Raw genomic sequence first — 27,260 nt, 5'->3', positions numbered from 1 at the left:
AACTCCCTGTTTTGAGACACTATTCCAAGTAATTTATTGAACGTACAATTATGTATTACAAGTTACATCAGTGGTTTCATAAGAATCGTTTCAAAAGCTTGTTCAATTCTATCACAAAACAAAATTGTGGCCAAGGTTGGCCTCTGCCGGTTCTTTCGCCAGGAAGCCACACACGTGCGATTGCGCGTGCAATCCCAGAAAAGTGGTGGCAGTGTTTCGATTCTTCTTGTTAAAAGTGTGGAACAAATTACAATCTAACAATCTATCATTTAGTTGCGTTCTTCCTTCTTGCAATCTTATTAGGGAATTACAAAAATGTTCGTTTCGGTGCCCGTTTTACGGGGCACCTTTCTAGCTCTAGCTGAGAGTAAGTCTTATCGGGTTGCGTTTTCTAAAAATTACAGACAAATTTGTACCTTAAAGCCTTGATGTCATCGTCAGTCGAGTTTTCCTACTTAGAAGCTATGCTCGTACAGCAGATAGCTCTGCAGTTCCCGGGGGATGAACAGGCTGGGCACAAACTCGGGCAGCTGCCGGCCAAACAGGCGCCGGTAGTGGGCTCGAACGCGGGATTTCAGCGGGACGGGGGTCGTGGCACGGTCCAGCAGCAACTGTCGCTGCTCGTCGTTGAGCTGCTGATTCCGGCGGATCATGCACGGGTCAAACTCTTCGGCCGCCTCGAGCACGATTCGGAACGAGTCCGACTGCGGGTCCATGCTGGAGAGACAGTTGAGCAGACCGTCCGGGTCGCGGAATTGCGTCTTCAGGATGACCTGTGAAGGGATTTCTTTGGTTAAAAAAATGATTTAAATGACAAAAAAGCGAATTCTTACTCTGGCGCCATATTTCATAAGCAGACGCAATTCCTCCGGCGTAACGATCTCGTTGCTCGCGATCAGCTCGGCTAGCGGCGGTCGCAGGATGGCGTTGGTGGCGACGTCACCTACGACGCGCACGTTCGGGTCGGCACCGTAAGATAGGAGCATCTGCGAATGGAATCAAATGATTATGAGCAAAAGTTGGAAATAATTTCATGGGAAATATAAATATTGACTAAACAATTAGTTATGATTTTTTTTTTTAAAAAGCTTTAAAAAAGTGAACATTAGTTTTTATTGTAAAATTAACTTTAGAGCAATTCTCTACCAAAACCGGAAATGAATTTTGGGGGGCCTTCCCTATGACCAAAGAAGCTATTTTGTGACATTGGTTCACCCATACAAGTCTCCATACAATTTTGGCAGCTGTTCATACAAAAATGGTACGTACATATTCAAAAATCTGTCACTTTTCAACGAATTTTTTGATTGATTTGGTGTCTTCGATAAAGTTGTAGGTATTGATGAGGAACACACAGAAAAAAAAGGTACACGTAAAAAAAGTTGGTGATTTTTTAATTAAAATCCAATTTCCCAAAATCCGCATTTTTGAATTTTAGATTTTTTGTTTTCATATGTTTTAGAGTACAAAAACCCATTCCTATTAAGCCATCCAAATATGGACCAAAATTTTACCGACGAGTCATGATTTTTTTCAAATTGTGATTTCTGTAAAAAAAAAATTTACTAATATTTGTTTTTACTTTATTTTTTAATGTAATATCGATTTTGAAATCGAATAGTACTTTACAATTGTTTTGATTAAATGCACCGTTTTCAAAATATAGCCATTCAAAGTTAAATTTTGTGAGATAAATTCCATTTGTTTTTACTTTTTAAAATAGTGTCCATGATTCCTGAAAATATTTTCAAATTTTTGGATTTTGTCCCCTAAAACATATCAAAAAATCTCGAAATTAAAAAAAATACGGATTTTGGGAATAGAGCTCTTGTGAAAAAAAAAGTTTATTAATAAATCGGCAAATATTATTTTTTTCTATATAGTCCTCACAATACCTACAACTTTGCCCAAGACACCAAATTGATCAGTAAATTCCTTCAAAATTTTCTGATTTCGAATATTTGCCTTCCATTTTTTATGGACAGTTGTCAAAATTGTATGGAGACTTGTATGGGGAGAACCAAAGATACAAAATGGCTTCTTTGGTCATAGAGAAAGGCCCTCACAAAGTTTGAGCCAAATCAAAAAAAAAAAAAAAAATGGTCGAATTCCGCCGATTTTGTAGGGAATTGCTCATTTATTTGTTACTTCCCCATGTAACATTTTATAACCTACTTGCCATCACCTAGTTTTATTGTGGTTTTATGGTAGCATCTTGATAATTAAAAGGTTATAACAAGGTTTTATGCCTCGGACATAAAACCTGGTGAAAATAAAAGCCGACTGGCTTTCAATAAAGTTTTAATAGAGGCTTGAAACCCTGATGACAATTCCATGTCAAACGGTTTTGTCGCATGCTTCTTTAAAACCAAGAGTGTTGTAGATGTCAAGTGCCATTAGGCTTGCAAAAAGCTCACTTAAAACCATAAGCTCCTAGAAGAGCATTTAACGCAGCCAAATAGCAATGCTAAAATATGGCGCTTAACGCGTGGTCTGATTGAAAATGATTGACCGTCATCTTGGCTGAAAAAAAGAATAAAAGCAAACATTTGATTAAAATTTGATGAAAAGTGCAATGAATTTCTGACATCGTTAGCATAGCCATAGAAGTTCCAAAATAATTTAAAAATGTTTTGCAAATAACATTGCGAATAAAAAAAATAATTAAAAGCTGTGATTGCAGAAGACATATTTTTGATGAAGCGAGTTTTTTTTTTGGCTCCACATTTATCGATAAAATTTCAATTTCAGCTGAATTTGAGCCACCCATTGCGAGGAATAAGCTTTGAAATTATTTTAAATACCTCCAATATTTATCTTATCATTTGGCAAGAAGAAGACTTATTTTTTGCCAGAATAAAATCTATTTGAGCAACTCTCTACAAAATCGGCCGATTTCGACCATTTTTATTTTTTGTATTTTTTTATTTGACTCAAACTTTGTGGGGGCCTTCCCTATGACCAAATAAGCTATTTTGCGTCATTGGTTCACCCATACAAGTCTCCATACAATTTTGGCAGCTGTCCATACAAAAATGGTATGTAAATATTCAAACAGCTGTAACTTTTGAGTGAATTTTCTGATCAATTTGGTGTCTTCGGCAAAGTTGTAGGTATTGTTGAGGACTTTTGAGAAAAAAATAGGTACACGGAAAAAAATTTGCAGATTTTTTTATCAACTTTTTTTTCACTAAAACTCAATTTCCCAAAATACGTATTTTTTGATTTTCGAGATTTTTTGATATGTTTTAGGGGACAAAAATCCGCAACTTTTGAGCTATAGAGAAACATGGTCAAAAAATCTGCCGCCGAGTTATGAATTTTTGAAAAAATAGTGATTTTTGGAAAAAATCAAAGTTTTATGCAAAAACAAGTTTGACATTATTTTTTAATGCAAAATTGAATTTGCAATCGAAAAGTACTTTACAGATTTTTTGATTAAGGGCTCCGTTTTCAAGATATAGCCACCGAAAGTTTGATTTTAGCGAAATATTTGCAGTTTTTCAATTTTTAAAAATAGTGACCATGAGTGACCATTTCTAAAATATTTTTTTGAAAGTTCAGAAAATTTGCTATAAAATTGTCTAAGAGACATTGAAGATTGGACCTCTGGTTGCTGAGATACAGCGGCTTAAAGAAAAAGAAACACGAAAATTGAAGTTTTCTAAGTCTCACCCAAACAGCCCACCATTTTCTAATGACGATATCTTAGCAACTAAAGGTCCGATTTTCAATGTTAATACATGAAACATTCGTAAAATTTTCCGATCTTTTCGAAAAAAATATTTTGAAAAAAATTAAATCAAGACTAACATTTTAAAAGGGCCAAACTTTGAATATTATGCCCATTAAAAATGTTAGTCTTGATTTAATTTTTTTCAAAATATTTTTTTCGAAAAGATCGGAAAATTTTACGAATGTTTCATGTATTAACATTGAAAATCGGACCTTTAGTTGCTAAGATATCGTCATTAGAAAATGGTGGGCTGTTTGGGTGAGACTTAGAAAACTTCAATTTTCGTGTTTCTTTTTCTTTAAGCCGCTGTATCTCAGCAACCAGAGGTCCAATCTTCAATGTCTCTTAGACAATTTTATAGCAAATTTTCTGAACTTTTCAAAAAAAATATTTTTAGAAATTGTCACTCATGGTCACTATTTTTAAAAATTGAAAAACTGCAAATATTTCGCTAAAATCAAACTTTCGGTGGCTATATCTTGAAAACGGAGCCCTTAATCAAAAAATCTGTAAAGTAATTTTCGATTGCAAATTCAATTTTGCATTAAAAAATAATGTCAAACTTGTTTTTGCATGAAACTTTAATTTTTTTCAAAAAATCACTATTTTTTCAAAAAATCATAACTTGGCGGCAGATTTTTTGACCATGTTTCTCTATGGCTCAAAAGTTGCGGATTTTTGTCCCCTAAAACATATCAAAAAATCTCGAAAATCAAAAAATACGTATTTTGGGAAATTGAGTTTTAGTGAAAAAAAAGTTGATAAAAATCTGCAAATTTTTTTTTCCGTGTACCTATTTTTTTCTCAAAATTCCTCAACAATACCTACAACTTTGCCGAAGACACCAAATTGATCAGAAAATTCACTCAAAAGTTACAGCTGTTTGAATATTTACATACCATTTTTGTATGGACATCTGCCAAAATTGTATGGAGACTTTTATGGGTGAACCAATGACGCAAAATAGCTTATTTGGTCATAGGGAAGGCCCCCACAAAGTTTGAGTCAAATCAAAAAATACAAATAAAATCCATTTCCGGTTTTGGTAGAGAATTGCTCATTTGTCATTAGAAGCATGAAGACGTATAAAATGTAATTTTTCTCTTACTCCTAACAAGGCAAAAAATAATAATTGAAATTACAAGTCAGGATTTCAAAAGTTCAATGAAATAAATATTGTAAAATGCATTATAAACTCGTACAGTTCATCATTAGTTTTCAAAAAATTAAAGATCTAAAGGAAAAATAATTAGCGGAAAATTATTTTTTTTGCATCGATTTATCAAAATTCAAAATATTTTTTAACTAACCCAAACATGCTGAAAATGATTCTAAACGCAGGAGAATGCATTTTAAATAGATTTCAGTTGATTTAACTGAAATTAAAATTGAATTGAGTCTAGAATTTTACCATTTTTGATTTTTTTTTTTTTTGCAAAAGTTCTTGGAAATTTTAAAAACAAAGCCATCTGTGTTAAATTGAGACAAAAAAATCTAATTGCAGCATCACGTTTTTACTAGATATTTTGATATTTTTGATTGATTTTAATAGAACAGTGCTTTTATGTTTTAAAACTACACTAAACAAATCTCACCTTCATAATCTCCACCCGGTGCGGAATATTGTCCGCACAAGCCACGTGCAACGGTGATCCAATGATCGGACTACACCTGTTAACATTCGCTCCATTCTCCAGCAAAATCCTCACCAGCGTCGGATCCCCACGCAGCACGGCCAAATCCAGCGGGCTGGGTCGGTCCGGTTCGGGCAGTGGCGCCGGAATGTCCACCCGGGCACCCTGTTTGATGAGCAGATTTACGAGCGAGGCATTACCTGTATTAGAAGAGAAAGAACAAAACGGACACACGTGCGTTGTCTCGTTGTATGAGTTGCGTTTTTTGCGTATGGTCGTAGGTTGTAAGTTGTAGCTTGGTCTTAAAAGTAGGGGGAGGTCAAGATAGGTCTTAAGGTCGGAGCGGTCGAACTTGGAAGGGGCGTTTGAACGTACCACCGAAAAGTTTGAGACCTGAGTTTGGTTTAATGGACAGCGATAGAACAACGAAACCCACAAACAAAAAGAGATAGAAAGGAGTTAGGTTGTTATCTTAAAAGTACCTTCAAGTGAACTTCAATTCTCAAATAACCTACCCGAAAGCACTGCGTAGTGAAGAACCGTCCGGTAGTCGTTCCGGGCATCGGTCATAGCGTTGACGTCCGCGCCGTACTGAAGCAGCAGCAGAACCGCGTCGATGCTGCCATTGGTCCGCACGGCACGCATCAACGGCGTAATTCCGGACCGGTCCCGAGCCTCGGTGTTGGCACCAAACTTCAGCAACAGCTCCAAACTCTCCACGTCGGTGGCTAGGTTGATTTCCGAACCAAAGAAGTACCGTTTGTTCGGATCGGCACCACGTTCCAGCAGCAGTCGAGCTACCTCGTAGTGACGATTCCTCAACGCCAGCCGCAGCGGTTCATCGCACAGCGTCGTCCGCGGGTATGGATCATCCGTGGGCTCCCGGTAGTCAACCTTGCATCCCGCGTCCAGCAGCTGTTTGGCCAAATCGTTGTATCTGCAAAAGCAAGAGATAATTCAAGCAATCACTCCCATCAAGTCACAAGCTCGCGCCCTACCCATGCTCCGCGGCCAGGTGCAGCGCGCTGTACCCGACCTCGTCGATCGCGTTGATGTCGGCGTTCCGCACCAGCAGCAGCTGCACCGCCGGCTCGTTGTTCTGCCAGACGGCGTAGTGCAGCGGGCGCAGGCCCTGCGTGACCTGCTCGTTGACCTTGGCCCCGCACGCCAACAGGATGCGCAGCTCGTCCATCGGCACCATCCGGATGATGGCGTCCGCGAGCGAGCGCTGGAGCGGGTTGGCCGCGCACTCGGCCGGCATCGGGATGACGCGACCTGGGGCGGGAGAGAAATAAATTGCTCTTTTAAAATGGTTTTGGTTTGAAAGTATCAAGCGGCTCCATCGAAAGGGTTGCGTTCAGAAGAAAGTTATGGAGGCGCATGGTTTTTTGATATTTTTTGCTCTGTTCTTCAGTTGTTACAATTATTTTTTTAATTCTGTGATTGAATACGGCTGAAAGTGATTTCTGCTTTCTTACACCAATTTTGATTTATTTAAAAAACATTTCCCCAAATGTTCTGGTTCCGAAAGAAACAAATCATCACGGGCATACATTTCAAGCATGATACCTTCAAACGTTTCCAGAAACGGTATTTTTTTTTACCTAAAACCACAAGATTTTTCGGAAAACATTATATTTTGTTTGTTATTATTTGATATTTTTCCACAAAAGCGAAAAGAAGTGCAGCCGATATGTCATAGAAACCTTTTATGATATTAATACGATTATTCTGGATGTCTGGGGAAGTTCAAATTTATCCTAGCCCTTTCATTGTTATACCTGGTACTGCTAAAAAAGGACTATTTTTAATACAAAACATGCTTTTTCGGTTTTACCTGGTAATTTTTTATGAATAATCATATAAAATATTGAAAAATTATATAATTGACGAGTTTTTCAAAAAGCTCTGTGGGTTTTGGCATTCTTTCCAAAAAGATCCGTTTATTTTTATTTTATTTTTGTGAGTCTTTGCAAACACCAGCAACTGTTGTCGGTTTCTTGATTCCTTTAAACAAAATTAGTTTTTTTTGCAATTCCATCGTAGAACTACTTACTTTTCCTGTCATTCTCGAGCGATGAAATGGCCTACTTTTCTCCAAAAATAACAGAATTGAAAATTAATACCTTCCAATTCCAATGCCGGAAAGTTCTACTTTTCAGCACTGAAATGGGTCCTGAAAAGTTGAACTTTTCAACACTAGTATTGAAAAGTAAAATTTGCCATTATTTTATTTGTTTATTTTTTATTTGTTTTAAATCCATGCGTTGAAACATAAAATTCCATTTAAAAACGTTTTTCGGAATTGCATACAATGTTGTTGGCAATTCGTTGCAAAACTTGAGTTTTTCAGCACTCGTCGTATTTATCAAACTCGGTAAACCTTGTTGGATAAATGTACGACTCGTGCTGCAATGCTGAATCTTATTTTGAAACTTATAGCATAAACTACTACAGTCCAGACTCGTTTATCTGAAGCCTCGATTATCCGAAGGTTTGTATGGGCCTTCGGATAATCAAATCACAGACAAAAAAGAAAAATTTCGTTTTATTTCTTTTTCATCAAATTCGAGTTCTGCGACCCCATTTTAACCAAATTTGACATCGAAATTGCAATCGAAAAATACTTAATTTTTTTTTCTTCTCAATAAAAATTAACAAAAAATAAATAAAAATAGTTTCAAACAATCTATAATTTGGTTCAAAATACAAAATAAGCAAAATTATATTTTCAACGCCTTTTCAAAAGTTAATTACTAATTGGGAAAAAGATATAAAATTCTAAGCTGTTTGATTTTCTTTCATATTACTTTAATAATGTTTTTTTGTCCTTTAATAGCATTTTTCCCGAAAAGTCCTAATCATAACCTACACAGAAAAAAATATGTGAATTTACTCGACACGGAAAAAATTAATCACATGTAAACTCAGTTGATGTAAACTTGAGATTCGACGTAAATGGTTAAATCAAACGTAAAATCATGTTTTAAGTATAATTTGTTGCAAATTTACATCAAATTGCATTCAAATTTGAATGTTTAATGACGTGCAAAAGTGTTACATCATAAATGATGTAACATTCTGAAATATTTTTTTGTGTGTACAACTTTGGTGACGAAAACTCCGAATCGATCAGAAAATTACTTCACAAGATACAGAATTTGATACACTTACATACCTAAGGCTACCAACTGTACGGATTTTTTCCTTACCATACGGATTTTCGAACCTCTTCGCGGATTTTTAACAGGCCGGAATTTTTGTAGGGAATTTTACGCATACACAGAAAAAAAAATGTAAATTTACCCTACACTGAAATCATGCTTTGAACGTAAACATGCTCAATGTAATTTTGAAATTCCATTTAAATAGTTGTTTTGCATTTAAACAGCGTTCATGTAAAATGAGATTAAACGTAATTGATGAAATACGTGTAAATATAACTTTTGGTTCTGGCAAATCGAAAATTTGAAACTATAAAGAGCATGTAAATGTGTTTCTGATGTAAATGTTTGGAAATGTAAAGTTAAAAAGCCTCTAAATTCATTTTTTAGTTTGCATTGCGGTTGACAGATCAAGCGCAAGACACCAAAACAGTTCAATGTTTGTTGCGCAGCGAAATGGAAGTGAAATTTTACTGCGGGATGTTCTCGGCAAATCGAATAGTAATTGATTGTTTATTTGTGACGAGAGCCTGTTACAACAACAACTGAATCTGATTAAGGAGGTATGTAATGTAATGTTTTGTTGCAACAATGTTCCATAATGTAAACAAACAAAAAATTAATGATTTCAAATTCGAGTGAAACTTTTCCCCAGGATCAATAACATTGTAGATAAGAAATGCAACTCCGCAGTAAATCTTCAATAGGCCGAAACTTTGGGTGTAAACAAGCAGCCTATTCCTTTCTAGCTAAACGTGAACTAGAGAAAGTGGGTAGACTGTTTGTTTATAAACAAGGTTTCGCCCTTTTGGAAAACATACTACAGAACTATTGTTTATAGTTTCGTCCTGTTTCGTCACATCACGATCGGCGCCGAAAGCTGCACCGGAACTAGCAACCTATTAGGAGGAAGGACTAGAAAGTCCAGTTCCGGAGTGGCAAGTAAGAACTGGATAAAATGCCGTCTGTAGGAAGTTTTGTTGCTGAATGTTAACAAGACACAAGCTTACCTCGGGATCCCATCGATGCCGTACACTTCAAAGGTTCTAAGCCACAGAATGCTGCTGGCAGCGCGAATGTCCACATAGGCCGGATTTTCAAAGCCGGATCCGTGTCGATGGGGCATTCCGAAAGTATCTACCTTTCTCCAGCATGATCTTGATGAGCTGTGACTTTGGTGTGATTCGCCAAACCCGATTATCTGGAACGGAACTTGGTGGCCAAAAGGAGCGAGGCATGGTGTGTTTTGCGAGTGTTGAATGGCCGGACACTAATTTTCACAGCGATCCTGCTTCAGAAGCCCTCGGGAAGTGTACACGTCCGACAGCAGGTTCCTGCCCGGTCCTCGAGTCCTCGGTGGTTTTCGACCGCTACATCTCAATATTTGTTATTTTTTCAGCTATTGAAAAGTTAGGTTAGAACTTTAGACAGATCAAAAGTGTCGGAGTTACACAGTAAACTTGGCATACCAAAAACTTGTATAAATTCTTAATCCGACAAAAAGAGCGTACTTTTCGATTTACTCAATAATGAGTGTCAGAATTTTCAAATTCATCATTAAAAGATGCAATATAACTACAAAGGGGTTTAAACCGAGGTTTTAACGGATTTTTAAATCAATATTAAAAAAATAACTTAACGTTTTTTCTTGACAGAAAGTCTTTTCTCTGACAGTTCGACATCAAATTTTAGAGAAATTTTCATTAAAATAAAAAAGTGGACTAAAATGGTATTCTAGCATGTCTTTATCGATATATATAAACTAGAGGTGGGCAAAACCGCTATTTTTTAGGAGCAGCTCATTTTCATTCGCTCATTAAAAAGAACCGCTCTTTTGAACGGCTCTTTCGCTCTTTTTCAAAGTTTCAATAAAAAGGGTTTTTTAAAGAATCGTGTGATTTTATAAGTTATTTCACATTGGACTTTTATAAATTATTTGATAAAACAAATTAAAACTGAAAACGAGAAGATGCCCTTGGAAACCATAGGTCTTGGTGGTCTCTTTGTCAAGATTTCTACTCGAATCTAAACATTCGAGTATGGCATCCAAACTTAAATCTAGGATGCGGGAAAAATGTTTTTAATTGCGTTTATTTCTGCAAGAATTGAACTAATGCTGATGATTTATTTGAAGTAAATAACCTGTGAACTCTTTTCTACATTCTGATTTAATCGACAAAATCTATAAACCCTAAAGTTTAATCGGACAAAAGGGTTTATTTTTTTTTTCAAAATCTCTAAACTATTCAGTAGATTTTTGTTAATATTTTACAAATTATGCAATTTGAAATGCTCAAATTCGTATTCTGGTAATACTTTAGTGTGCAATGAAATTTTATTTTATTTTGTTTAGACAATCATTTACATTTGAGATAAATTTTTATTAGCATTAAAATATTTGAAATTGCATTTTCAATTCTCATAAACAAATTTAATAATATTTTTTTGAAATTCAATAAATTATATTTATAACATAAATCATGCCATTCTGAAACGGTTCTTTCAAAAGACCGAAGTATAAAAAGAACCGCGGTTCTTTTTTTCTGAGCCACGGTTCGTTCGCTCTTTTCAGTAAACCGGCTCTTTGAGCGGCTCGCTCTTTTTATGCCCATCTCTAATATAAACATATTCATAGAGCTTTAGGACCCTATTAGCGCCATCTAGATAGGCTTTGTTTTGCACTACCGTCATCGTGGTGACATTGGGTTTGGGGGGGGTGAGATTCGGTCATAAAAATGCCCCAGACCCAATGTCACCCCTGATAACGGTATTTGAAAAGTCGAACTGAGCATAAGTTGTGCCAAAAACATTCTTTTCTTTACAAAATATTTGCATTTGTGCTAAATTTTTTAGCTCCGTATATTTTTTTCATTACTAGCCTACTTGAGCAAACTAAGTTTTGTTATTTTTTACTTTATTTTTTTTAAGATTTTGTGCATCTTTCTTCATAAGTGTTCTTTGCAACTACTTATGTTAAAAACAAAATTAAAAATTTCTTTTAAAAAATATTTGGAGCAAATATTTTCTTACCACTTATATTAGCATTAAATTTTGTTTTATTCGTATTTTGTATACACAAATATTACTACATTAATAAATTTTCTTTAACTAGTAAAAAAATAAAAATCTTCTTCTTCTTATATATATAAAAAAATTCGACGGTTTCGTTCGAACGCGAATCAGATCAATACGGAGCATCAGATCGAGGTGATTTTTGTTGCGTTAGGTTTGTGTAAGCCCAAGGAAGGTTTATATGCTAAAAAATGCCACTTCGGCCACTCTAGGACCGATTCCGGAGCATCTGCAGATTGTATGGAAAATTTACGTGAACTCAAATTTTGATCACAGAAAGCTGAAAAAGCAAACAAGCTAGACGTCAAGAATCAAAAAAAGACAAGAAGAAGTTTGTCGGGTTTGGCATGTTAAACTATAAAATTAAAACGCATGGAAAATATTTTAACAGATTTTTAATAATTTTAAATTGAAAATGAAGTTTTTAAACAAAACTTAAATAGGATTTTAGGTTCATTAGTTTACAAAATCAGGCTTCGTTTTATGAAATATGTTTGTTGCGCCCAAGCTGTACGCTTTTCTTCTTCGAAAAAAAAAAACTTTCACTAACCAACCTTGTTTAAATCTTCGCCCATTTGAAATGTTTTTACACCATCACGCAACTCCGACAGCTTCAGGCTTGAAGCCAGTCGAGCCAGTCTGTCGCTTTTCAAGGTCATTGAGCTCAAAATGTCAAAACAAAAATCAAATGAAAACAACAGACACGTCGTAAAGCCTGTCGCTGGTCTATGTCAAATTGCGATCCGGAATTTAATCGGTTCTTGCCGGGAATCGGCTGCAGCTTTTGGTTTCCGAAGGTGTCAATGCGGACGTTTATCTGTGCTGAGATCGTCATCGGGAACGCGAGTGCGATTTAAACGGCATTTGGCGGCATGGTGAGCAATTTTATCCGACCAGATTCCGTCGCTGTTGTTGGCGCTGTAATCGTTCTACTGAAACAGCAACACGGGCATATGAGCCGAGGGCGACTTGGATGTGGCCAATCTGCGGCAAGGTACGTGTATCTACGTGCACCTACGCTCCATTTAGCTGGTAAAATAGTTGAAGAAAAGCTGTAATTTTTAAAACTAACCTCCCCTAATTTTACCCAGATGGTTTAGACAACTTGGAAGTGACGAAATATCTGCTGAAGCACGGTGCCGACTTGAACGCACAGGATACGGGAGGACTGATCCCGTTGCCCATGCGGCCTAGATGTATCGCCCAGTTAAGTTCATTGCTCGTAAGTTGTTGTTGATCATCTCCTGTCCTTACTCCTTAGTCTACATTTGGTATTTTTCTAGAGAGGTTTGTCAAGAACCAGAAAGGTTAAACAAACCTGGGTCGCTGGGCATGCAGTGACGTGTTGGCGACAACGCGCTCTCCGTCGACGGAATCCGCCTCTTTGAAGCTTCCGGTTCCAGTTCCGCAGGTGGGATAAATTTGACATTAAATTTATTTACAAAACTAATACTGTGGTTTGTTGCAGCTCCCTGTTTGCAGATGACTAAGTCCAGCTCTGACGACGTCATGCTGGTTTGTTGCAGCTCCCTGTTGGGTGAATGGCGAGTGAACGACTTCAAGCACAACATTCTGAAGGAAATCGCGACACTACGAGACTATTACCAATTTTTTCAACATAATGTAAAATTATTTGCACTGTGTAAGTATATATTCCTCTAAGTGGTCGCAGTGACTCCAAGTAGTTCATGTTTTCAATGCTAATAAATTCCGCAAAACTAAAATCACAACTTGCATTCTCAAAGTGGCAATTTTGTTGTTGCTTTAAGTTAAATTTCATATTACTCCGTTGAATTTTTATTCTGATACTATTTTTCAAGCTATCAGCCTTGTGTAATTTGGCATGATTCACTTTTGTCTTTTCTTATCAATAAACAGTACAGTTTGATTAAAATCAAGTACTTAAATTGATCAGAAAATTATAACAAAAGTGCGTCGTTTCAATGAACATTGAGCTATGAAAGCATTTGAAATTTACATCAGATTCAAAATTCAACGGAGTAAAAAAATTTGGACTTGGGTAAAATTACATCGATTTCATCGGAAAATTACAATTTTCTGAAGCAATGTTTGTTCGCAATATTTACGTCGGATGGCATTGAAATTTACAATGAATTCGATGTAAATTTGCATCATTAATGACGTGCACTTTTGGTACATCATAAATGATGTAAATTTACCGGATTATTTTTTTCTGTGTAATACGGATTTGTACGGAATTTTAACATCTTTTTAATCATGATGATTTGGTCGAAGCTTTTGTTAACTACACAGAAAAAAATATGTGAATTTACTTGACACGGAAAAAAATAATTACATGTAAACTCAGTTGATGTTAACGTAAGATTCGACGTAAACGGTTGAATCACACGTAAAATCATGTTTTTACGTATATTTTTTTGCAAATTTACATCAAATTGCATTTAAATTTAAATGTTTAATGACGTGCAAAAGTGTTACATCATAAATGATGTAACATTCGGAAATATTTTTTTGTGTGTAGAAATTTTTATTTTTCTGTGAGTTTGATTTAAAAAGGGAGAGTTTTCCTGGGTTTCCTCAATTTAAACTTGATTATCAATAATTCTAGAGTTTTTGAACTATTGTCTTTCATATGTTGATAGGACCTTTAAAAAGCTCTAGAATTGTTCTTTTAGAAATTCCTTACTATATATATTTATCCATTTCCAAAGGCTTTCTAAAACTTGTGAAAACATTTGAACATTTGAATGAACAAATCTAGAGTTTTTTTTAAATGTCCTATAAACTGTTGTGTTTCACATGTTCTAGGACTTTTTCAATAAAAAAAAAACTCTGGAAAAGTGTTCGTGAAAACACTTAGAACGTAAAAGCAAACTTGACATTTTGTAAACTTTAAAACGTTTAACAAAAAACATTGAAGAACATAATGATTTGATTCAAATCACGGTTTTTTTTATGAATACTTTTAAACGTGCAACGTGTGAAATTTGTTAGCTGTATAAACGACACAGTTTTATGTTTTTAATTCTCAAATTTATTAAATTTAATTTATATAAATAATTCATTGACAGTTTTTTTTATACCATGATGTCATATCGGCAAAGTGTACGGATTTTTGCTCAGCAAGAGTTGGTAGCCTTATACATACCCATTTTGTATGGAGACTTGCATGGAAAAACTAATGACTTTTTTTGACATAGGGAATGCATAGACAAAGATTCATCCTACTCAAAAAATGAAGAATGAAAAATTGTTGAAAACTACTCAAATTTCTATTATATTATTGTTTGATAATATTTTTAAAGTTGGTTTTTTGAACTCAAAGCAACTAAAAAAAAAGTTTGAGTTCAAAATTAATTACATACCCAACATTGTTTGTATGCCCCAGCTGCTTGCCCCACCCGGCTGTTTCTGATAAAACGCTTTTTCACGATCTCGTGACGACAATCACGAGCAGCCCAAACCAGCCAGAGTTTTCGTGTATTTACGAAACCGATATTTTTACACATCGTGAATTGCGGTCAAACCACGAAGGAACAGAAAAAAAACATTGTCAGACGTCAATCCTGGGCTGAGAACGCACAAAAGTGTGTTACACTTATTATCTAACGCCATTTTCCTCCTTTTTTGTACTGCTTGAGGAAGAGGAAAATTCTGTAGAACCTTCCATGCGGTCGTCTTCGACGACCAGCGACAACGATCACTGACCTCTAGAGTCCATGATTGCTGAGACGAAGGTTCGGGTTCGATTCCTGAGCGCGGCGGCAACTTCAAACGACTTTTTTACTCTTCAGCACGACAGTTCAAGGGTTCCGGCTGTGATGGATGTGCTAGCCAAGCGGGTTTGGCACGTGCGCACCAGTTAAGTGATTAAACAAAGGATTTCCCCACGTTTAGCAGGATGGGAAATTGCGTTTTAACTGAAAACTTGCAGTCGATCTTTTTTCTTTTGGCTTCCTTCAACTAATTGGCAAATCGCTCGCGCACACGGGCTTCTCTCTCTCAGTCTGCACTGTGCAAACATAGACGAATGACTAGCAAGTCACGCAGAGAAGGAAAATAAAGCAGTCAAAACAGGGTTGTCAATCTTGAGGCGATTATTTAGAAAGGAAAGTATTGACATATTGCAGCCAAATTTAAAATTCATTTTTTTTGGGAAAACTAACAAAAAATAAATTCGGAATCATTAAACTAGAGCAAAAACAAATTATAAAAAATAAATCACAAATAAAGCATTTTTGAAATAACTGATTTACAATCAGTAAACTTTTAAACATTTAATTTATGAGTATTTTTATGGTATTTTCTAAATACACAATAGAAAAAATCAAAAACAATTATGTGAATTACTCTCGTCGCTTTTCCGAACATCTGATCGGTGTTGACTTTACGCCATTATGTGTTTCTATGTGTGTGTGTTGTGGAAATCGTGAATCTATTTTTAAGCCAGCTTTGTCGGGCAGGAAAATTAGCAGCTTTGAATGTGTGAATGGAGATTTAAGTCCAAACGGTAGTAGTGTGGAAAAGTTTACTCTCTTTCTCTCATTTGCTCGGCTCGTTTTTCTTTGTTGTCAAACAAAATCGAATGCCGGGTTCTGGTTGAAGTTCATATGGCGTCGTAAATTTTGCAATTTATTTTATTTGATTAAACCTTTGTCAATCTAACCCTTGTACAATATTTGTTATTTTATAGCAAAACTGCCCATAATTGAAAATTCGGCTATTATGCCAAATCAAGTATTCTGAGAAAAACGCGTTTTAGTGTTTGTCTATAAATCTCTGTCAAGGCAATTTCCCATAAGAGTGGCATATTAGCCGTTTAGTTTTTCGCATCGGCAGCCAAATCTAAAAATTATTTTAGTGAAATTCAAGTTTCAGGAGATGCTTTGGAACATCCTCTACCACCTGGTGCTAATATCTGGGCAGAAAAGCCGTACAATGGTGGGCAGAAAAGCCGTACAAAATTTTTGAAATTTTGTTTTAAGAAAAAATCCAAAACTTAAGCGTAAAAGATTTTTTGGTCCCCTAAAACAAAAAAAAAATCCTAATCATAACCTACAATTTTTCTGAAGACATCAAATCAATCAGAAAATCTCTTCTCAAGATTCAATTTTTTGAAAAAATAATGATGCAAAATCAGGGATGACCAAAGTATGGCCCGCGTGCCAAACGTGACGAAAAGTATTTTTTTTAATTCAGTTAGGTTGAAGAGGGTTTAGGCTTTTTGGTGAACCTTTTTCATTGTCTGTTAATATAAAAGTAATGGTTTATTCATGCTTGGATCCCGATTATACTGCACAAATATTTTGATGATAAATCTATATTATTGATATTATTATTAAGTTTAAATGTATTTGAAAATTGTAAATTCCTCAAAATTTTCATCAAACATTTATAATATAATGAGTTATAATACGTTTAAAAAAGAAAACTGATAAAAAAGCTAAAACTAATTTAAAAGTAATAGCGCCCTATTTTCTTATGTGCTGGGCCTCACACTTATTTAACACTTAGAAACCTTCCCCTTGGAATTCGTACTCAGTTGCACGGAGAAAAAAGAGTTCCCAAAATCGTGAACAAGCGTTCATGAAAATGGGAACCTTGAACAAAGTGTTCAAATCCCATGGTACGATTTTGTAAAACGTGGTTCCCATTTTCATGAACGCTTGTTCACGATTTTGGTAACTGTTTTTTCTCCGTGTGGACATTTATATAAATTGACATTTGGAATCTGAATTATCTAATTGACTAACATCTGATTCAGGCAGACCTAAAATTGATTAAAATTTTATAAAACTGAAGGATTAATTGTCGAAAAATCCGATTTATCATTAAAGTTGCACTTTGTTAATAAATAAAATTATACAGATTTTCATAGTTTGCGTCACACGATTGATTTTTTTCAAAATAATAATTAAAAGATTAATGAAAATACAAGAGCATTCAATTAAACACCCTATTTCCATTTTTATTATATTCATGACATTAGGATTTTCTTCAACCTCCCCTTGACTTTGACAAGTTCGTGGTAATTAAAATCTTTTAAACATATTTTCAGCGGCTAACCCGATTTTAATGTTTGTGAGGCAATAAAAAGCTTTTGGATAAAAAATTTCAGATTTCATTTGGTTTTGTTTATTCTTATAAATTTGACCCAATTGATTAGACACTTTTTAAACAAAACTGTTCAAAAAATGCAATTTTCTGTTCTCTAATATTTAAATGCCAAAAATTAAAAAAAATCATGAAATTAAAAAAAAATCAGCGAATAAATGTATTTTTTGGTTTTACAGATCATGATAACTTAATTTAATATCATTTTAATAAACACTTTTTCACTTTTGGCCCGCAAGCTCATGTGAGCTTCAAATTTGACCCGCCATTCAAAATTAGGGCACCCCTGTGGTTTTTTACAAAGATTCCCTCAACAAAGTTACATACAAAAAAAAATCAAAAAAGTTGAAAGAACTTGAAAAAAATTGCGAAATTCTAAAGTATTGCTCAGTCTTACAGAAGATATTTGTTTTTAAGTCCTCTAGACCTAAAAATTAAATTCACCTTCGAGCTAAATAAGATTTTGAGAAAAAGAAAGCTACAAAATATGTAATTCCCCAGTCAACTCAACACGGAACCGGTTGATGCGTTTGAAACGGAATTCGTAAACGATTCGAATAGATTCCGTTTTGGAATTCCGATTAGTCAACTCAACGGGAGTTGGCGGGAATGAAGTAACCATTGACAAATGGAACAATATTGAGATAGCGAAGAACGACAATCATAGTGTCGACTAGAGGTGGGCAAAACCGCTCTTGTTTATGAGCCGCTCATTTTCGTTAGCTCATTAAAAAGAGCGGCTCTTTGGAACGGCTCTTTCGCTCTTTTTCAAAATTTTGGTAAAAATGGAATTGTGTGGTTTTTCAAGGTTTTTTTTTATTGACTTGTATAAATCAAATTAAAAAAAAAAACTAAAAACGTGAAAATGCGTTTGTAAACCATAAGTCTTTACGGTCAATATGTCATGATATCTAAACGTTTGAATAATTGAATGGTACCCAAACTTTAATCTAGATTTTTTTAGAAAATTGTTCTTAATTCTATGAAATTGCGTTTATTTGTGCCAAACTTGAACAAATGCAGATATTTGGAGATAATATTCTGCGAATTGTTTTCTTCATTCTGATTTAATCGATAAATTCGACAAATGTTAAAGTTTATTCGAGAAGGAGGATTTGATTTTATTTTCCAACATCTTGAGGCTATTTATCATACTTTGGTAAAATTCTCCAAATTAAGCAACTTGAAGTGCTTTAATTTATATTCGGATTAATTAACGATCAGTCAGTTAACCCTCTACTGCCCAATTTTTTTTTTCGAAAATATTTATTTTTCCCGTGTTTAGGAGGTAATTTTGAGCAACTTTTGTTCTACGAAAAACTTTACTTCTCTTGTTTTATGTTTTTCTTGTTTCATTTTTAGTATTTTAATTTGCATTTATCTTGTTAAGTTTATGTTTGTTTTTGGTAGTATTTGGCCTACTCTACCACCTAATATAATTACATTTCGCCTATCTAATTTTTTCACGTTTTTACAGTCACTTTTTCAATTTTTTGCATGTTTTTCACATTTTCTGCTATAAGATGAAACCATTATCATTTAAATTGTAAATAAATGCGTAGAGGCATAGTCTGGGACACTAGAAAAATTACTGCATACTTCTTTTTACTGAAAATATAGGAAATGTTAGTAAAAAACACAGCCAAAGTTGACCCCTAAAAAATGACATTTTTAAAAACGTTGGCAAAGTCACATAAAACAAGTTAAACTTCCAACCCTGAAATTTTCTAAAATTTTAAGAGTTCTTCTTTCCAATGCTTTTGAAAGATCAAAAATCGGTTGGAAAATTGATTTTTGGCGATTTTTTAGATCGAAGCCCGTCTAAAGGCGGGGTTAGGTTGTAAAGGGTTAATGAATAGTTTTTTTTTACTTTGTTTAGAAAATCATTCACTTTGGAATTTAAAAAAATAACACCAAACTGAAAAATATGAGTTTAAAAACGTTGAAGTGGTGTTCAGATATGGGCTATTTAGAGTCTTTTAATATATGTTGATGAGCGCTCTCAACATTTCGGAAAATATCCCATCTTTAACCTGCCGTTTTTTTAATCCTGAAGTACAACCTTGCGACAATTTTGGGATTAATTGTTTATAAGCATTGAAATGTTCTTTCAAAAAGACCGGAGTTTCAAAAAGAACCGCGGCTCTTTTTTGTGAGCCACGGCTCGTTCGCTCTTTTAAAAGAATCGGCTCTTTGAATGGCTCGCTCTTTTAGTGCCCACCTCTAGTGTCGACTGAGATGCTTTTGCATTTTGAAGAAGTTCCTAGAATTTGCTGAAGAAAACTAGTCAAGCTAAACACAAATTCATCAACTTGTTACAAACGCTTCTAAGCCGGACAGACAGCTTGTCGCGGCGATATTTTTAAAAACAAAACAAATGTGTTGCCAAATCGGCCGCTCTGAGTGACATCGCATATCAAGAGAACATCCCCGACTTTTGGGAAAGGAGCCAACAAAAGTTCGCTGGCCAATTCTATTTCCCCCCTAAAAGGGTATCGCCGTGTGCGCAGTTAGTCTTTCCCCACAGCACCGATGATTAACATTCGCAATAAATTAAGTTTTTTTTTTTTGTTTCTTATTTACCTTCTTCAGGAATTGCAAATGGGATCTTATTGTACAGGAAAACCTTGCACAAAGCAACAATAATATTTGTGAATTTCTCGCGCAATTGTCGTCCCACCCCAGGAACCTGTCACAATATTGACGAAGACAATGTGGCTCTCGCGCGCGGGGTGGAAATTAATGACCATTCGCCGTGCGAAATGGCGTGCTGAAACGCAGTATTTCGCCGTAGTTTTCCATCGCAAGGAGGGGAAAAGAAGGAAAATCTAATATCACGTGCCACTGCACTAAAATAGTGAGCGAAATTAAGCCGCGAGATTAATGAGTGCAGTCTCGATGTGCTCCAGACGATCGGATGGCTCCATCTGGTTAAATATAAACCCGGAAGTGTCGAACCTGGAAATGACCTTTTGAGCGTTAAGTGCAACGCGATTCCGATTCCGTACAGTAGAACTCTGATCGTTTGACGTTTTTTAGTTTGACACTTTTTGAATCATTTTTCCGTTGGTCAAAACGTCAAAATTGGAGCATCGTTTTTTTTTGAAAAAAGTATGCTAAAATAATTCTTATCATTATAAATAAGGCCGTTGTGAAAAAATTTCAAAGTTTATGTTTAAAATAAAAAAAAGCTTAAGTTTAAAGTCAATTCTATTTTATCATTTTTGTTTATATTCGTTCATCTAAAATTCGATTATCTTACAGTTTTAAAATCAAAATCTCTAACAATTTAAAAAAAGAAATCAGAAAATTCTAAGATTCTAGAAAACAAAAATTCGGACGTTTTTAAATTTTGAATTCTATAATTTTATTATTCAACAAACAATTTTGGGAAAAAAATAAATTCTTAAATTTGAAAACTCAAAAATTTAAAATTTCTGAATTTAAAAAAGTTTCGAAACATAAAAATCATTTTTAAAATTCAGATTTTTTTTTTAATTTGAAAAATTTAAAATTCTTAAACATCAAAATTCTAAAACATAAAAATTAAAAAAATTAAGAATTCTGAAATTGAAAAAATAATAATTCTAAGATTATTTATTAAACCAAAAAAACAAAATTTTAAGAGTTAATAAATCAAAAATTCGAAAATTATTAGTTCTAAAATTCAATAGTTCTTTTATTTTAAAGTTCAGAAATTTAAGATCTATTTTTTTTATTTTTTGAAAATTAAATATAAATTTATAAAAATGTCAAAAATCAAGTTTCAAAAATTAAAAATTTCAGCATCCTGAAATAAAAAAAAAATCAATAATTAAAAAATTACAAAATTTAAAAAAAATAGATTCCAAAATCTGAAAATTTTAAAAATCAAAAAAAAATTTGAAAAAAACATACATAGGATAGAAAATTTCTTAAATTTAAAAATTCAGTACTTTTAAGGTTCTAAAATAAATAAAAATAAATGTGAAAAGTCTGGAATTTAAAACATCAAAAATTATAAAATTTGGTGATTATAAAATTTTAAAAATGAAACATTATTAAATAAAAAATTCTCAAATTCTGAAATAAAAAAAAATTAGAGATCAAAAAATCTAAAATTCTTAACTTAAAAAAATAGTTCTCAAATTTAAAAGTTCTTAAATTCAATAGTTCAGAAATTCAAAATTTCTAAAATTCTAAGTTTTCCAAAGTTAAAAATATGTTTCTTAAAAATTCTAAGGTTTCAAAAATTATAAATTTCAACATTCTGAAATTATAAGATTCAATAATTAAGCAATAACAAATAAAAAAAAATATGATTCCAAAATCTGAATATTTAGGATTTTAAAATTGAAAAAATATAATCTGGAACTAAAAAATATAGATAAGAAAATAAATGCAAAAAGAATGCTATTAAAAAAAATTAAAAAATCTGGGGTTTCTTAAATTAAAAAAAATTAAGCATTATTAAATCAAAAATTCTCCGATTTTTGAAAAATTCTAAAATTGATTTTTTTTTAAATTTAAATCCTTAATTCTGAAATTACCAGATTTTATAATTTATGAATACTTGAATTTAAAAAAATATCAACTAAAATATGTGAAATGTTATATGTCTCAAATTTCTAAATTCTAAATTTTAAAAATTCTTAAATTAATAAAATCTAATATTTAAATATTCCAAAATTAAAAAATCCTAATATTTTATAATCCAAAAATTTTCTGGTGTAAAATTTTTTAAATATAGGTCTATACAATTTCAGAGTTCAAAATTTTCAAAAAAAAATCAAAAATTTCTTAAATTTGAAGGTTCTGAATTTTTTTTATTCTGAAATTGAAAAATTCTTAAATTGATTTTTTTAAATCTTTTTTTCAAAATCAAAAATTCAAAACTTCTGAAATTAACAGATTTTATATATTATGAATACTTAAATTTTAAAAAACAACTAATATATGTAAAATGTCTCAAATTTCAAAATTCTAAATTTAAAAAAATCATTAATTAATAAAATCTAATATTTAAATATTCTTAAATTTTAAAATCCTAACATTTAATAATCCAAAAAATTTCTAAAATTTTGAAAATATAGCTTTATAAAATTTCAAACTTTCAAGATTTAGAAATTCTAAAATATTAAAGCTCCAAATAAAAATTTAACATTAAAAATCCAAAAATAATTTAAAAAATCTTAAATTTTATCAAAAAATCTATGATTAGATTGGATTTTACAGAAACTTCGGATATTAGTAAATCTTTTTCAGAGTTGGGCAAAATTTTGATTAAAACCAAAAAAATCAAGTTTCGATTACCCGACGGACTTTGTTCAAATTTTTGAATTTAAGTTTAGAATTTTATTGAATGTATTATTTTTCTAGATATTTGAACTAATGTTTCAATATTTCATGTTTTGATTTTTTACAATTTTAGATTCTTTGATTTCTCTATTAATCGCTATTTCTTGACCATATTGTTTAAAGGTGGACTACATAATTAAAGGTTAATCTGCTTCGATTTAAAAGTAAACAAAAATTGGGAACAGTACAAAAAATAGTTCTATTTAGTCTGATAGTCATTCTGTGTCACTGTTCAAACTTTGGCATGTTATAAATTGCGTTTTATTTTGATTTTATTTTAAAATTGCATAGATTATTAATGATTAAAGCTAACTGTCAAATAACTGCTTTTGGAAGATCTGTCGATACTTTGAACAAACAAAAATTGGCAAATCTTCTAAAATTTACTATACTTCCAAAATTATTGTAAAATTCAAACCATTAAATTACATATTTTTATTTGGAAAGTTTACGGTTTTTTTTTTTAAATAAGTAACCTAAATTACCTCGGCTTACGTAGCGCAGACTAAACAGCCAATCGTTGCCCCAATGATCTAAGTACTGCACACTTTCAAAAACCACCGAAATAGTCCACATCTGAATGCGCAGTGCGAGATTGGTTGAGTCTTCAAACGTTTTTTTTTTTTTGTGTGTGTGAACTGTCAATCTTCGCTTTTCTTGTAAGCCATACGTTAGTTACATATGATTTGTGAAATAAAAACAACTATTGTAACACCAACAACACAAACCGAATGTACTTACTCGAAAATGCCTTAAAAACACAAAACTTCGGATAAAATGTCTCACTTTAGTTTGGTTTCGCTTCACTTATTTGCACGCAGTTATCACTTTAATTTCGTCACTCAGAATTCAATTGCGTTTTAATCAAGAACACTTTTGTTTCCAACTATTCCCAAGTTCAAGACAAAGAATCGCACACACTATTTTCTCTTCTCGGTTGGCAAGCGGGTCAAAACTTTCCCGGACAGCAGTGTTGAACAACTTTTCCGGACTTTTGTCGCTTTTCCTTCAGGACTTTTCCAAGTTTTCACTTTCCTCTTCGGAGGATCGACGTGAACTGACTGCTGTTCAGCAGGCTCCGGTCGATTGGCCTGGTCTGGGTCACATTTCAATACAAAGAAAACGCGGAAAATCGGAAAATCCCTTTGCACACTCACACAATCAGATATTGGCTCAACTTAAGTCAAGTGATGATGGGAGAACGCCATAAAAGAAGCAAAAACAACTTTTAATAAGCCGCTGCCAAACTACAAAACAAGCGCTAACTAACTAACCAGATTCGCGAAAAGACGCCACTTTTCCCAGCTGCACCAATACTACGAGGATGTGATCAGCTTAAGCTGTGTCTCCCCCCACTCCCTCCAATCCATTTCCATCCCCGTATGGACGCTATTCTCGGTTAGTTCCTTGTTTTGCGGAAAAGCGAGCGTCGCGACGCGCATTTGCCATACTGTAGGGTGTCGTTGGGAACATGTTGAATTTCACTAAACATTTTATATTGCCATAAAAATTATGAAGAGAAATAGTGTGAGAAATTGGATCCCTACACCCAAAACTAGGCAGCGCTCGTCCGAGAGAATTATGGCCTCGAGTCGAGAGAATAGTGGCACCATTCACGGACACAGAGAACACAGCTCGGGATTGGCGAGAGAATTATTCTATCGAGGTTCATTTGCAAAAAAAGTTCATCCGTCAAAACAAAAAACCAAAAGTGTCGACTACGAGTATCAAACCAGATACCTTTGACATACTAACTCAATGACTTAACTGCCTCGGCCACCACAGCTTGGTGAACCAGGAATGGTCAGATGTCAATGTATGACACTTGTTGGAGATTTATTGTTTCAATTAACGAATGAACTCATTTGTTATGGTGGTGTGAGTTGGTAGCATTGTTCTCTCGATTTAGGCGCTGAGACCTCAATAAATTTTGAGGGAACGATTCTCTCGACTCGGAATTTTGGGTGTAGATTTAAAAAAATCGCAGTTTTTCCCAAAGATGAAACATGACAAAGTATTTGCAAATAAATTCATTTTTTTTATAAAAAGTAGTGCATCTGAATGATTTGGATGAAGCCTAGAGTACTTTTCTCCAGAGTCAGTCCGACATTTGACAAAACAAACTCGGTTTTTATCAAATATTTTCCGTAAAACAAATGAACCAACTGTTTCAAAACATATACAGCAAAAAATCCGATGGTGAAATCGCATGCAAAAGCATGCACATCACCTTTGTCAAAATAAACACTTAATATTACACACTGCATGTACAATATTTTAAAACACAAAAAAAAGTTGCAACCGACGGAATTCAAACCCAGCATCCATAGTAAGTACTGGCGCCTTAGCCCACTCGGCCATCAGACCGATGAAAAGCTGAAAGGATAAACGCATATATGGGCTTGACATTTCGGTCAAGTAGGTGTCCATACTGATGGGCTACATATTTCAGGGTGTAAAATTACATAAAATTGCATAAAATAATGCAACATTTATTTTACACCCAGGTCTTTTACACGCAGCTGGATTACTACTTGTTTAGCTGTGTATTTAATTTTTGTTGCACAAATATGTATTAAATATACATAAATTGTTAGAAATATGAGCTATTTTTTTAAAGAATCCTAATGAAAGTTTTTATACAAATTTTGTTTTGATCGTTGTTATGTCGTCTAAATTGAAAAAAAAAGATATAGAATTTAATAATTTTTCAGTCTACAGGGAAGTTCGGTGAATGATGATTCAACAATTTCAGTATAAATTCAAGGATAAACATGAAAATTGCTAAAATAAAGAGTTCGCTTTAAATAAATTTCTATCCAGGATTCCCCCAAAAAAGGTTATAAAAATGAATAATCACCACGAAATAAAAAATCATGGCATGCCATTACAAAACACTGGAATTTCACAGTACTTTCATTTATATTTAGATTTTAAGAGATTAAATTAGCTAAAACATCTCCAAAACAAAGCACATTTTAACCCTCTACAACCCAACCCCGCCTCTAGACGGGCTTCGATTTAAAAAATCGCCAAAAATCAATATTTCAACCAATTTTGATCTTCAAAAAGCAGTGGAAAGAAGAACTTTTAAAATTTTGGAAAATTTTAGGGTTGGAAGTTTGACTTGTTTTATGTGACTTTGCCAATGTTTTAAAAAATGTAATTTTTTTAGGGGTCAACTTTGGCAGTGTTTTTTACTAACATTTCCTTTATTTTAAGTAAAAAGAAGTATGCAGTAATTTTTCTAGTGCCCCAGACTATGCCTCTACGCATTTTTTTTACAATTTAAATGATGATGGTGCCGTTCCATAGCAAAAAATGTGAAAAACAAGCAAAAAATTGAAAAAGTGCCTGTAAAACCGTAAAAAAATTAGATAGGCAAAATGTTATTATATTAGGTGGTAGAATAGGCCAAATACTACCAAAAACAAACATAAACAAAACAAGATAAATGCAAATTAAAATACTAAAAATGAAACAAGAAAAACATTAAACAAGAGAAGTAAAGTTTTTCGTAGAACAAAAGTTGCTCAAAATGACCTCCTGAACACAGGAAAAATAAAAATTTTCGAAAAAAAAACTTTGGGCAGTAGAGGGTTAAACAAAGGATTCACCAAAAGTACAATTCTCGGGTGAGCCGTAAGAGCCACCGTGACCTCCGACACTAATTTTCGTTTTTCTCCAAATTTAAACTATATTTCATTTGTTTTAAGTTTAGGACACTTGAAGGACGTGTAGATGAACAATCTCAAGCATTTTTGAAAATGATTTTTCGTAAGTACTTCGCTTACCGGTGTTAAAAGGGGTATGTTTACCAATGGCTCTTACGTCTTTTTGAAAACTAATCCGAGAATTAATAAAATAAGTGAGATACAATTTTTTTTGTTGTTATGGTTTTCAGCAAAAGGGAAATTTGAGTATCGCAAAAAGTTTAGGCAAATCTCCATTTATAGCAATATTTTTACATTTGATATTGATTATTCCAGAACATTTTGTCAAACATTGAAAAAAGCTAATAAAATTTTCTGTCAAGATGTTTAAATATTTTTATATATTTTTAAAATTTATACTTTTTTTCTAATTTTCCTCACGTAATATGAAATTTGATCATCGCTTTAAAAAAAAGGTAAAAATATTGTCATATTTTTTTCTATTTAGCTTCTTTTGGGTTTAGTGGTTCCGTACCAAATCCCCCCTTTAGGGGAAATATACCTATTT

General features: G+C 33.4%; 1 protein-coding gene across 4 annotated transcripts; it reads right to left on the bottom strand.

Moving 5' to 3' along the window:
• Positions 1-9: 9 nt before the first annotated feature.
• Positions 10-24,132, bottom strand: LOC6033144 (ankyrin-1). 4 transcript variants are annotated; one of them, XM_038256327.1, is made up of 7 exons: positions 23,781-24,132; positions 6,369-6,645; positions 5,886-6,307; positions 5,746-5,763; positions 5,332-5,570; positions 834-986; positions 10-773 (listed from the first exon to the last, which is right to left on the bottom strand). In XM_038256327.1, the coding sequence occupies exons 2-7, from the start codon at positions 6,629-6,631 to the stop codon at positions 456-458; spliced, it is 1,413 nt and encodes a 470-aa protein (XP_038112255.1). In that variant the 5' UTR covers positions 6,632-6,645; positions 23,781-24,132; the 3' UTR covers positions 10-455. The 4 variants fall into 4 exon arrangements, with proteins under 4 accessions (XP_038112255.1, XP_038112252.1, XP_038112254.1 ...); XM_038256324.1 differs by lacking the exon at positions 23,781-24,132 and adding an exon at positions 23,525-23,768; XM_038256326.1 differs by lacking the exon at positions 23,781-24,132 and adding an exon at positions 15,297-15,551.
• Positions 24,133-27,260: the final 3,128 nt, after the last annotated feature.

The sequence above is a fragment of the Culex quinquefasciatus genome, chromosome 2 (assembly GCF_015732765.1).
Source record: "Culex quinquefasciatus strain JHB chromosome 2, VPISU_Cqui_1.0_pri_paternal, whole genome shotgun sequence".
Lineage (NCBI taxonomy): Eukaryota > Metazoa > Arthropoda > Insecta > Diptera > Culicidae > Culex > Culex quinquefasciatus.
The sequence above is the reverse complement of the archived record's forward strand: the minus strand, read 5'-3'. Positions and strand labels throughout refer to the sequence as shown.